The sequence below is a fragment of the Apaloderma vittatum genome, unplaced genomic scaffold, assembly GCF_000703405.1.
Source record: "Apaloderma vittatum isolate BGI_N311 unplaced genomic scaffold, ASM70340v1 scaffold20054, whole genome shotgun sequence".
Classification (NCBI taxonomy): Eukaryota; Metazoa; Chordata; class Aves; order Trogoniformes; family Trogonidae; genus Apaloderma; species Apaloderma vittatum.
In genome coordinates, this window is record NW_009714626.1 from 2941 (window position 1) to 16503 (window position 13563).

Sequence of the window (13563 nt, forward strand, 5' to 3'; positions counted from 1 at the left end):
AATTTATGTTGACCTTTCTTTCCTTTGAGCATTTAGTCGGCATTCAATAAAATTTTGATGACTGCTCTTTTGAAGACAGCTGTACGATATAAAGTATTATAAATATTCAGCTTTCCTCTTCTAGCGTTGCCATTAACAGCTGGGCATCCAGTTCAGCAGAGCAGATTTTGCAGCAGGAGCTCGGTGGGTTCCTGAATCAGTATAGTGAAGAAGAGTAGCAAATAGTTTCTTATGGTTTGGGGACCTGTAAAGACATAGAGCATCTGTTCCCCACTTAAGTCATAGTCTGGTAGCACTGAATCATGTTAAAAGCTAAAATGATGGGAAGAACTACTTTTTTCACCTTGGCTGTATCTGTGTTTTAAATGCCTAATACATTATTTCTGCTAATGGCAAAATAATTTCAACCCTTGCTCAGAAGGTATGTAAATGATCATGCTTTTGCATAATTTTTTTCATTCTTTATAGTCTTTGAGGAAGAGATTTTGCTTCAGCGTCTTGATTTTTATCTCTAGTATAAAATGGAGAATTGCATTTTCTTAGGAAAATGCTTTATCCTTCTAAACAAGCAACATTTTTGTCACACAGTATTTTAATCAGTTCATGTATTTGCTTGTGATGAGACAAGTTTTTTTCTGTAGTATTAAAAAAACCCCATGAAACATGAGAAAGGAAAATGTCTTTAAAATTACAGATTATAGACCTTGCCACTAAACAATTTGTGTCTAGGTGACCGTAAAACTTGTCCATTCTTTCTCTTGCAGAGTTAAGAGAACATTGAAGTTGGACACTGTTAAAAAAGATAATGTAAGTATTTTTTTGGTATATGGAATCATTTGGACTGTGTATATATGTACATGTGTGTATAAACATGAAACTTCATTAGAGCTGCGTATATATTGTTACAGATTGGATGCTGTCTAGAAAAATCTTAACGAGGCACAAAATCACTGCTGAAAATATTAGTATAAAATTTATTATATTCCATTTGTCGTAGAACTGCCTGGCTTTAAGTAATGTACGTCTGTGTGAATCACTTGAAAATAATGGAGAAATGTGCATGTTTTTATTGCCATCACTATTTACCAAAGAGCTGAATGAGTTAAGATCCTCGGTGAAGTCATTTATTAGAAATTAGCTCCATTATCCTGGAAGCAAATGTTCTGTCATGTAATTGTACACGTAGCAATATGGAATTACGATAATGCTGTAATCTGCATATTATAAACCGCAAAATTGAAACGAAAACATTAAAGGCATTCTCAAATCAAGGATATAATTACCTCCCTCCGCTAATCTGGCATAATGAAACAATAAAGTACTAACACTGCAATAAATTTCACCACAGTTATCACAATAAAAATAAAATTGTACTGTTGCTATTATTTTTTTGTAAATGCAGCTATAGCATGCTCCCAGCACGAGCATGTCATGACATATGTCAGTTTATTATTTGCTCCTACCAACAGTGAGTGTTGCTGCAGACATCAATACCAGGGAGCTGGTGAGGATGGCAGTGTTTAAAGGAAGGAAAATTTTGGAAAAGTATAATAGAGAGAGAAAGAGCTCGTTGGCAAATGAGCTCCCAATATATCCACATCTGTGTCAGTGTCATTTTGAAGAGATTTGTTTATGTGCAGCACAGATTTGGGGGTCTCACTGGCATTTAGCAAAACAGAAATTTGCAATTTTAAAAATTTTCGAGATACTTTTGGGCTTGTGAGTTGCTTTTTACTTTAAACAAAGGTGGCAAAATACTGCAGCAGCACTAAAAAAAATCATTAGCAATTTAATTAGCAGCTTAGTGTACCATTACCCAACTTGTTCTGCTCAGAATGCAGCTGTGACTGTAATTTTGCATCTGTTTCTTGGGCTGTAGTAACGTTTTTGTAGCTGAGTGGTCCAGCTGAAATTGCACGCAGTTCTGCCTTAAAGCTGTTCCTTCCCTGCCCCCTCCCTGTAAGAGGGGTTGCTTGATGGTTACCTTCACTCAGATAATTAAATAACATCGTAGGAAGAAGGAAGGAGCGTAAGGTAATAAACACACGTGGTTTGTGTGAGGTATCTGGTTTAGCTGTGCCACATCCGTTGCTGCTCCTACAATTTCTTTCCCTTTGTTGCAGGGAGGCCCTCGTTCCACCTGCTGGCCAGACTACCCAAAGCACACCTTACCAGATCACAATTAGTATTTTTAGATTTTGTAGAGTTAGTGTGGTATCATTTAAAAAAAATTGCATAGCTGCACTAAGACTCTTCTTCCTTGCTGCCAAATAAATACTGCCCTCTGACTGCTACGGTAACTTTTTCCAGGTAGGTGCTCAAAGGAGTCTTAGTTCATATCCTGAAATCTGGTGGCTGAGGTGACTGCTGTTCAAGCAAGGAAAATGTCCCAAAAGTGTAAGCAGGTTGGAGATTCTTCCTATTACAAAAGAAATTTGATGACGTTTAAAGGCCGAAAGTGGCGTTGATGCTCTAGTGTAATTACTATTGCATTTGAAAACGATTTCTTTAACCTGCTTGAATGTGACAAAATAGTGATGGCAACACAATGAAGATTTCCATCAGGTATTGTTTAAATATTGACACCCTGCAAAAAGAGTATCAACAGCTGAATTGAAATTTTTTTAGGGTGTTTAAGATTAAAACAAGACAGAGCAGTGTCCAAGGGCTATAAAAAAGCTGGACAGGTGGGCAGCAAATTAAATCTTTTGAAATGTGGTGTAAACCAGATTACTGATGACTGATGGTAACACTGTTAGGTTCTAAATTCAGGGTAACCACTTAAGGCAGAGAAGGAGAAGAAAACCATCGAAACTGCAGCTTTGTGTAAAATTACGGTAAGATATATCACAAATAGACTAGCAAGCAGCACAGGAAGGGTAACGCCATTGCATAAATCAGTATTTTGTCAGCACCTGAATTAGAATGGAAGGTACTGTCACTCAGTTTTGAAGTGTAATTGCAGAAATTGTGCTTTGAACCTCTGTCATTCTGTGCAAGCAAATGAGTGTGAACATCGGCTGTGGTACAAGTGGCAGGAGAAATGTCTTCAAGGGAAGGAGATGAAAAGATCAGGATGTTTTGATAGGAGTTCAGTAGGGAAGAGAAGGAATAAGAATATGCCCTTTTCTTTTTGGAGGAGATATTGAACATGCTTTATACTTTTATTATAATCAAGAGGAAATTAATAATATCACAGTGTGGTAAACTGAAAGCCAGTAATGGAGACTTTTATGTGACACGTTAACTTCTGGAACTCATCCTGACATTTTGGTAAAGTCAAGGAAGTAGTAGAAGCTGTAATAAAAACCCATTCATACAGGTATGCGTATCCATGTAGGTATGAAAAAATAATATTGTGTTTCAGGACGTTTAAATCAGCTGCCAACTCTCTGGAATGGGGAAGAAAACTTCTGAGGGTTATTTATTTATCCGTCATAGTTCTAGGTACAACTTGCATTCCTAGTTTTTTATTCGTTGTTCTCTAAATGTATGCTTTTTAGGAGCAGATTCCTTATACCACCTCGACTATTTAAGATTAGTTTTCTAAACATTAATGTTTTCCATCACTAATTTACTCAGTAAAGAAATGTAGCCTTTTCCTAGTTTTGTTTTTTTCTAACTGGACTTGAAGATTTACATTCCCTGTGTTAAATCTGGTTTAAAAAGGAGTAGCTCGAGGGTCTTATTCCAGCAAAACAGGACAACATATGGTTAAGTATGGAAAGGGAATTAATTATTTAGATAAACAAAATAATTAATTTGAAATTGTATTGGAGATATCAGTTACCAAAATGCAAATGTCAGGTTTTCAGATTTATTTATTTTAGTCTTTTTTTTTTCCCAACTTGGCTTAAGTGCTGTTGTTCTTTAATGGATACAAACCCCAAATCCTCATCATGTATTTCATTCATGGTATTGAAATGGTGGAATATGCTTACCTATTATACTTTTTCTGACATCAATCAACGGAATGATAAATGGAACTTGAAGAGATTACAGAATAATCATGTACAATAAAGCTTCCGATAAAGAAATACTGTATGAAGTTGAGTGATGGTTACGAGTGACATGAAGACAAATGATGGATATTCAGTTTTACTGGTGGAATGAGGCTTCAGCTGGTAGAAGAGGTTGGTTGGTTAGGAGGTGGATGAGCCATTCTTTTGCTTGCTACAGTTGCAAAAACAGAGATAAATTAGCTTCTCCTCAAATTCTAAGCCCCAGAATTGTCATAAATTAAAAAACGGAGAAGTCTCTTATTCTATTTTCTTGTGGGATTTGCTTTAATGATTCTATGTTTCCAAGAGAAAATAAAATGTCACTAAACTGTAGAAAAACGTATCTGTTTTACGAATTTAGACAGCCTTTCCCACGAATTTAGACAGCCTTTCCTGAAGCCCTTGGCAAAACTTGGAAAGGGACTGGGAAAAGTGGGTTTGCCCAAGATGTCCCTTTATTCTTTGCACGACAGATGTTAATACAGCGAAAAGGGAGGCAGGAGTGGGAAAGCTACCCGGAAAAACCCGTAGCCACTTGATCAGTGGTTTCTAAGAGTTTCAGGTGACACAAAGATGGTGCTGATGCCAAGAGAGTCTTCTTTAAGCGCTCCGTGTGTTCTATTTCTTTGTACGTGTCTCCTTTTGGATAGAGTCACTGATGATGTTTGAAAGCTGCTGGACTTCTTAGTCATGATCAGATTGTTACTAGAGCTGAAACCCTTTACCTGCAAACAAAGCATGGGCTTGGTTTGTTGTTTTTTCTTCTGTACATTAGTGGTACCGTGAAATCCTGATTGCTCAGAGTTGTAGTTCAGCATCCAGTCTAGAGAGTGAACTGATAATCCCAGTTAACATTTCAGAATTACAGGCTAGTTCTTCTGAAAACTTCCCTGCGCAATTCCTTTAACATCATTAAATAACTCCTTCTGTATCATTAGACATCCTTCTGTATCATGTTGAAATCCTAAGCTCAAGACAAAATTTTGGGCTTGAGGGACTCACAGGGGTTTTTTTCAATTTTTAGAAAATCATTAGGAATAAGTCTTTTGATAGAATTAAAATCTAAAAAATGTTGCTTATAGTCCATGTGTCTTACATTTTCAATGCTGTAGGAAAAATAATACCAGGTTTTGACTGCTTGGAGGATTTTTTTTAAAAAAAAACAAAAACACAAAATAAACAAAGCCCCAAGTGTTAATACCAGAATACATAAGTCTCTGGAAACCACATACTTTTTATTTATGAAAACTGGGAGGCTACTGTTTGAGGGGCTTCTTATTTTTTTTTTAGTAAAACTAATGTTCATGAAGAGGAGTAGTGATAGGGTGGCTTGGTGGGCCCACCCACCGCGACATTTGACACAAACTTTCCATACATGAGAGCACGTCAAATTAGGAATTACTTAGAAAAATCCACTAAAAGTTAGGAAATGTTCAGAGAAGCTTTGTCTGGTTTGGGGTGCAACGTGTAACTCTACTGATAGGAAAGGGAGAGGCCAGAATGCGTTTAGTTTGGAGAAGGGACGGCTACAACTGTTGTAGGACATACATTCTTTATCTTTAGCCAACATTCATCTAGATTCTTTGCCTTTTGCTACATTTTAGCCATACGACGCAACACCTCTGAAGACCAGAAAGAAAAATCTGAACTCTTACTCGCCGACAACAGGAACGCGCCGAATGAGTCCGTCTTCATCTCCCATGAGTCATAACGAACGAAATCTCACCGATCACCCATTGAACGGTTCGTTGAATGTTCTGTCTGTCTTACTGCAACGTTTTCCTGGTTGGTGGCTTGATTTAGTAACTTGCGTCTCGTGTGGTATGTTTGATTTCTTTTTCCTCTTCAAAAATTTCAATCTCTTTTGGAAAAGCCAATGTTGTTTTTTAAAGCTTAAATCTTTTCAGTATAAATCTTAGTTTAACTCTTCTGCTTTGCATTCTTTTGCCTTTTTTTTTTTTTTTTTTTTTTGCAGTAAGGCACTTAAAGGCAATTTTTAATTAATCTAACATAACATTGAATGTTAGCTGTCAGGAAACATGTCTTTTTATATTATTTCCAGTTCACTTTAGGATGTATGTCCACTTATTTACACAGTCACAGTTTTTGATACAGAAGTGTATTTTCAGCAGACCAGCCTGCTTTTATGGCTATATAGGCTGTGGTCTTTTAAAGGAACCATTAGGTCACCCGATGTGACTTTTTTTGTATTAAAAAAAAATATACAAAGAGACTTTTTTGTCATATTTCCCATATAGAGCTCAAGAGCTTTTATTTCCTTGCAGTACAACTCCTAGAAAGACAGTTAAGTCTTGATTTGAAGACTTCAGATTATTTAAATAATAATAATAAAAAAACATCACTTCCCTTGCTAGCAGGTTCCTTGTGCAATTACCTTCACTATTTAAAAAAATAAATAAATCCTCTCTGATTTTGAATTGATCTGGCTTTAATTTTCAGCCATCAGTTCTTGTTATGTCTTTTTGTTGGGTTAAAGAGCTTTTTATGCCCCATGTATTTTGGAATTTATGCGCAGTAATTGAGGCCTCACTAACATTCATGAATTATGATGAGTAGAAATATTCTAAGCAGGATAGGATAACCACTGTTTGAAATTTATCTAGATGTCTGCAGATTTTTGCACTAGCTATTGCACCGTGTGCTCGCTTGATGGATCTGCAAAAGTGGATTTTCTCCTCCAGGAGAAAAGGGATTTTATTTTTTTTAAAAGGAGTGCGAAATTTTGGGATTCTGTCAAAGCTGGCTGACCAAAAAATCAAAATTACTGGAAACCTTCAAGCTGAAAACACTGTAATTTATGAGCATTACATCCCTTTTCCTTCTTAAAAATAGCGGAGTACTTGAGGAAGCATGGAATTATTCGGGGTTTTGGTGCCAGTATAGCCATGTACAGTTACAGGCCTGCGTGTGGAGGTGTTGGATTTTGGTTGATTATTTTCCTAATTACTAATCGTGTGAGGAAATTCAACAGAAGCAGCTATATCCTCATTCTTTATCGCGCTGCCAGTCTTCATTATGACCCAGCTTTTTGTCCTCATTGCCAGTTTGTCAAACAGTTTTAACACAGGTGAGTGAGCACTTGCTGCCACTCAGAACATTCACAACTTGCCTACCAAGTTCTCTGCTGATTCCAGTTCTCCCCAGAACAGCTGTTCTCCGCCAGTGCAATGCTTTGGAATTTTTGCATTTCCCCTGGAATAGGACAAAAATGACTGGTTTAGCCACTGACATTCCAAGAAGCCTTTGGAGGATGAATTATACTAATTTTTTCCCATTCTTTCAGCGAGTGGTATCATGTCTCAACTAGGTGTGCTCACCTGATATGCTGAAGGGACCTGTACTTTAGAAGACCCTTGCTTTCACAAGATTTAAGATGTATGCACTTGATGGGTCTTTAATTTTGTGGCCCTTTGAGAACTATTTGATATTTGCAGTGAAAGGCTTGGTTTGTGCACTTCCTGGTTTGACATGGAGGGAGTAAGCCCTAAAGTAAGGATCTTTGCTGCAGCACCTACCCGGTCTTGAGAACAATTCCTTCTCTCAAAACCAACAGCTGCTGCTTTATTCCTATAAAAAATGATTTTTTTGCACGGTATCTCCACACTCTTGCTTCCCATCCAGAAATCTTTCATGACATTTAGTCACCCCTTTAAATTTTTCACCCTTGCATTCTAAAAAGTCTATAAACAGTTTCTCTTTGTGATTATTTTCCTCTTCTAGAAAGTTGCTTAAAGCATTGTCCCACAGATACCCCTGATTACGTGTTGAATTTTCTCCTTAGAATTTAAACCAAGTGAGAAGACAGCAATTTAAACCCACTGTTTTCCAACTTGCTTCCTACTGTGAAAAGTAACTCTTCCAGTGAGCAGCGTTCTGACTTAGTTTGTTGGGGAACTTCGGTCTTCGACATATATATTTATCTACTCTGTTTTTCTACAGAGAGAAAGATATTTTCCAAGTATTCCCAGGTCAGATTTCTATGGCAGTCTCCACTTACTTCACTTAGAAGAAAATTTAGAAAATTTTGTGTTTGCATCAAATCCAGTGTCAGGATGTGATGGTACTGCTGTCCCTCAGCCTGCCTGGATATCCACCTGCACTATAACACTTGCCTTTACAAAAGGCTTTTTAAATTCTATATAATGATAGCAGTCAGGTACAAGATTAAAAATGCCGTGACTCTTTAGAAATGTTCACTCAAATATCCCCACAGGTTTGTCATTAACCTTCTTTAACGACCTCTTTCCTTTAGTTGTAGTCGATGCCATTTGGCGACAAAACACGTAACACTACACAAACACTTAAATGCACTACGAGTTTTAAAACTTCTTCAGCATCTCTGCGTTTGTGTTGTACGCCTTCTCTCTCAGGGGAGAGAAAAAAATGCCCATATATTAGGATGTTAATGGGAAAGGTGAACATGTACTGTATTTCCATATGGATATTAGGTATGGACATAGGGGAACATTCTTTTTGCCTATAAAAAGACTGATCACATGCTCATAGCTGACATTTAGATGGATAATTATTCAGTAATGTAGTACGAGCCATCTTTTTTTTTTCCCGTGTTCATACAGCTACTAGATGATTGTATGTAAGGCTTCCTCTCGTATCAGAGGTTAAATCCCACAATTTCTTTTCTCCTTCTGAAAAGACCCTTTTATTTGAAGTGTTGGAGTGCTTTAATAGGTTACACACTTCACTTGTGAGGTGTTAGAATATAACCTATATTCTGTTTTTCTGTGACCACTAGTTACAAAAGTAATGTCATTAGCTGTGAAAACTTCCTTTGTGAAGCACGCGAAGTAGCACGCGTCTGTCTTGCCAAGGAGACAGATGGAAACTACTTGTCTTGCAAATGTGACTTTCTTTTTGAATAATAGCATGGAGCAGTGCCTCAGAAAGACTAAATCCCTACAGAATGCCAAGATAATTCAACAGCAGCATTTTAGGAGAAACCCCGAAGCAACCCAAATACAAAATGATGGGTCTGTATCGTGTTGTCCCGTGTATGTCCTGTTGGGCTGCCTGAGGATATATATATTGCCTAACTACCCAAAAATCTCACGACTCATTTATGATGTGAATTTCTAAAATAACAGAACACTAAATCGTCACTAGTTTCTTATCATGGTTAGCTAACACTTTTTAGGTTTATTTTAAATCACTGTATTTTTATTCAAATCAATTGAGGCTTCTGCCATTCCGTAGGACTAGTCTGAGGTTAGTATCTGTTTGATAACTGGTGGCTGATTTAAGTGTAAGTACTGCAAGTACTTAGATTTAAAATGAAATCTGTTGGGGTCTTAACATTTAGCCACTGTAGTGGAACAGCTTAAACTTTTATTGCACCTTGTCATTCTGATGTATTTCTAAGTGTTTTAAAAAAAATTAAAATTAAAAGTTAATTTATCATTGAGTGCTGATACTTGTATGTAATAATTTAGATCCAGCCAAAAGAAATCTAAGTGTTTAATGCTTAGTGTAGCCTCTTTTTTTTTCCAGTCTGGTGTCATAAAGGGCACGCGTTACAATGAAACATGAAAAGCACCTCGTTCCCAAGGGTTTCTTCTAGGACCAACACACTTGTTAAAACCACAGTGAGGACCTCTTGTAGTTTCCTCCAAATCTTCCACTTAAAGGTGAATTTCACCTTAAAATAACAGCTGTTCAGCACGAAGCATTTGTAAGAATGCATGTGTATCTGTTGGAGGGACAAGAGGGAACTAATTCAAAGCACCTTGTGAACTCCTTTGGCATCAGAAAAAAATAAGATCTTTCTTGGGTATTGGATAGATGAGTCTAGTCTGAATGGCTACAGGCACGGTGCGCTCTGGAGCTGAATTACTGGGATGCAATTCCAAGTCACTAATCGTCAAGTGCACTAACGATCTCATTGTTTAAACTGTTATCGGAAAAAAATGAGTTTGTGATTATGCCTTGCCTCCTTCATATGTATGCTTACACCTCCACCGTTTTATTGTCAATGAGAACAGAAACCCATGGCACAGGAGAAGAAAACTGGGTCCAAATAAAGGAGTGTTTGCGTTGCAGTAGAAAAAGATGCTGTTGAGGGGAGAAATTCCTGAGGTGGAAGTAACAAAAAGTCCTCGATATCAACTTCAGCCACAATTAAACAGAAATAATTGCTGCTGTTCAGATGTAGCCTCTTTATTGCTGGAACCTAGACAGACCGAGCCTTGAAAGGTGACCATATAGATCGTGTGGAGCACGATACCACGAATAGTTGAGTAATTATGGCTTTGCTAGTTCCAGTAGATTCACCGAAGACAATTGTGCTGTGGGATCCTATCAAACGTGGTAGTATATACTGAGTTTTAAGTGTTAGTTAAGAGGCATCCAGTACTTTTTCCTTCTACTACGTCGCCCTCCTCAGAGACCAAGAGGAGGGCAAACAGAATTGACAAGCTAACATACTGACTTTAAAAACAATATTAATTGATACACACAGTAAAATTTTAATCTCTTTTTGGTCTAACAGGGTTTCTGTCCCAATTGGATAGGTTGTATTAAGTTGTGTAAAGAGATGCAAAATGAGAAAGTCATTTGTGATCAGAGGGGTATTGTTACACAAACCGGTGTACGTAACAAGGGCTATTGAACAATCGGAAGTAGATAGCAGACAGCAAGCCAAAAATGTTATTTTAGTGCAGCATTACTTTTCTTAATCTGACCAGCATCGCTGAAAACATCCCTCTGTCCACCTGCTTTGGGAGATGAGTCTGTGTTAAATGCTTCTCTTGGAATCTGGTCATTTAAGAATGCCCAAGCTGCAGTGACAGAAAGGCAACTCGCACCTGAGCCTGGCCTTTCACAGAATCACCGAATTGCCTAGATTGGAAAAGACCTTTAAGATCATCAAGTCCAATCATTATCAGATTTCTTCACAAATCTGTTAACAAATCCATGGGGTTGGACTTGTGTGATAATATCCTACTCCTGTTTCTCCACAGAAACATGCAGCCACTCAAAGTATCAGTGCCCTGAAATGGAGAAATGGGACTCGCCATGCAGAATAATGGCAACTGGCATTAGGATTTATCATGCCCCATCATAAGACCAGCTAAAATATTATATTGTCAATATAGCATGTCAGAGCCTTTGGAACTCATTTGCAGTATCTTCTTGTAGAAGATGGGGCTGGGGGACAGGCACTTTTTATTGAAGGAAAACGGAGGTTTCATTACTCAGTCATTGCAGTATTTTCATCATAATGTGTTGTGCTAGTACGCTCTACTTAAGTAGTTAATAGGAGTAGAACACAGTAACTATGTGTCGGAATTATACCAACTTCCAGCTACTTAATACTATAATCCAAAGATTTTGGAAAACATAAATGTTGCATGTTCTGTTACAAGGGAATCTGTCCTGCTTTGTGAGTGAGGTTTCTTTTCCTCTTCCTGAAAGGTCATCAAACAGTCACGGTTCGCACTAACACCTTTTTCATGTGCTTCAAATACCCAATATCTTATTTTCATTGTTATTGTTTCTTTTCTTTCATGTGAACCTCGCAGGAGACGGAGCCAAGCGGACTGATTCAAAAAGCTGGTTACCCAGAAGAGGGCAGCCTCCAGCAGAGGAGAACGCGTGAGTGCATCGAGTGCCTGGCGGGTGCCGTGCTGTGATTTTTACTTACGAAAGATTAATATTTCACACGGACTTAAATTAACAGCGATTAGTTTCTAATACTTCTAATTCCGCGGGATTGGACATCCAAAGGCACTGAACGGCAGGTTTACAGTTGTAAGTACAGATTAAGGCAGGGTTTGCAGTACAACCATCCAGCCGGTTCTGTTTTTCACTGGCAGCGTGGGGCAGATGACGCTGCCTTTTACAGGAATCACACTCATGGTGCTGCACAGTGAGGTATCATAATGAAACTGCTGAAAGGAAGGCGCATTTTGCCTTTCTAGACTCTTCTGGAAATATCCGTTCTTTATTTCTGGAAGCATTAACTGCCAAAGACACAGGGCCAATAATGCAGGCCACTTTTTCATTGAAAACTCTGCACAGATGGTCATGGCGAAACTCCATGTCTGCTTTGCAAAACCTTTTAGAATTTTTGTCTTTTCTGCCACAATCTTACCTTAAGCTGGAAGCTTCCTGACATTAATGGACTTAAGGCAGTCCACAGTTTGCAAAGCACTTAAATAAATGTTTCAGGTGAAGTATCTGACGATTCAGAAAGCAGAATTCCTAAACTTCATAGATGTCAGGAAGCAGGAAAGATAAAAGGTGTTAGAAGTAAGGCTGCTAGTGTCTCGTTAGTATTGCTTGATCTTTTCTGTTACGAAAAACATGATTAATTGTTTGTAACCGCCAAATCTCAGCTGAAAAGTGAACGGAAATTTTCTCTGCCTCCAGTGAGCTGTTGGGCTAAATGTTTTTTCTATTTTGGCCAGAACAAACACACCCATCCCTAAGAGTTAGACAAAAGATGTCCCAGATGAAAATTCCCTTGAGGCTCGCTGTTTTACGCGTGCATTTCTATTTTACTAATGGATAGGATTTGTGATGTTTATTCAACTCAATATTATGTTTCCTATGTTTGAAATTGCAGCTGTTCCTTTTGAATATTGTGCATGAACTCTCCATGTGTTTGTTGGCTGTTGTTTTTTTTCTTGTAAAGGATGTTTCCCCCTCCCACCAGTAGCTTGAAATGACTTTGTTGTAGGACAGTAAGCATCTTCGAAGTGATGGAGCTTGGCTGACACAAGAATTTGGATGACATGTCAGATAACAAAAAATAAAATCTTACACCAGTGGAAATCTGTAAACTGATTAATTGGGAGTTTTCTGTGTTTCAGTGAGTCACATATAAACTTATCTCCTGGTGATAGTAACCTTGAACTGCAGAACAATCACAGTAATCATAGTCTTCATTGACATGGAAACGTTTGCCTTTGGTAATTCGGTATGTTTTTAAGGGATTGCAGGATTTGCAGAAGACCAGGGGTTAGTGACGTGCCAGCAAAACACATTTATAAACTATCACCTACGCGGTGACATTTATGCGAACTTCCGCACACTTCATTTTTACAGGTGGAAAATGTATAGTACAATGCACTGGCATTTTCTCATCTGTGCCTACGTTGAAATACAACAGCAATAAGTTTTCCTCACTCTGTAGTTCTGTTTCTAAATTTGGGGGTTCTTACAAGGGTGAGTCTTCCTTCTGTGGGAGGAAGCAGCAAATTTCTACATTTTCTCCATTTGATTTCTATGATCTAATCTGCTTGTATATTATTTTAATTGTATTTGAAAACCCGTTAGCTCTGAAAGCTGACCGTCTTTACACCAGTAGGGAAATAGATTTCTCGCTTAAAAAGGGCGATAGTAGAACTAAGCTGAAGAACAGACCGCACACAGACATCATGTTTTCTAGGATCTTAACAGTCCGTGAGAGCTCTTCCTCTTGATTAAATTCCTGCTCTTAGGAAGAAAATATGTTAAATTAGTTAAATTCCTGCTTTTATCACTGTCTTCCTGCACGATCATAAGAAATCAATCCTGCTGAACC

General features: G+C 37.9%; 1 protein-coding gene across 1 annotated transcript in view; it reads left to right on the forward strand.

Annotated features, from left to right (window-relative positions):
- Window positions 1-764: 764 nt before the first annotated feature.
- The window catches only part of ITGB3BP (integrin beta 3 binding protein (beta3-endonexin)), a gene marked incomplete at its 5' end in the record, with an annotated part of 22714 nt that continues 9915 nt past the window's right edge, over window positions 765-13563 (forward strand). Inside the window, 3 exons of the mRNA XM_009868847.1 lie at window positions 765-807; window positions 5606-5744; window positions 11558-11630. Of these exons, the coding sequence (XP_009867149.1) occupies window positions 765-807; window positions 5606-5744; window positions 11558-11630 (255 nt within the window). The remainder of the gene's footprint in view (window positions 808-5605; window positions 5745-11557; window positions 11631-13563) is intronic.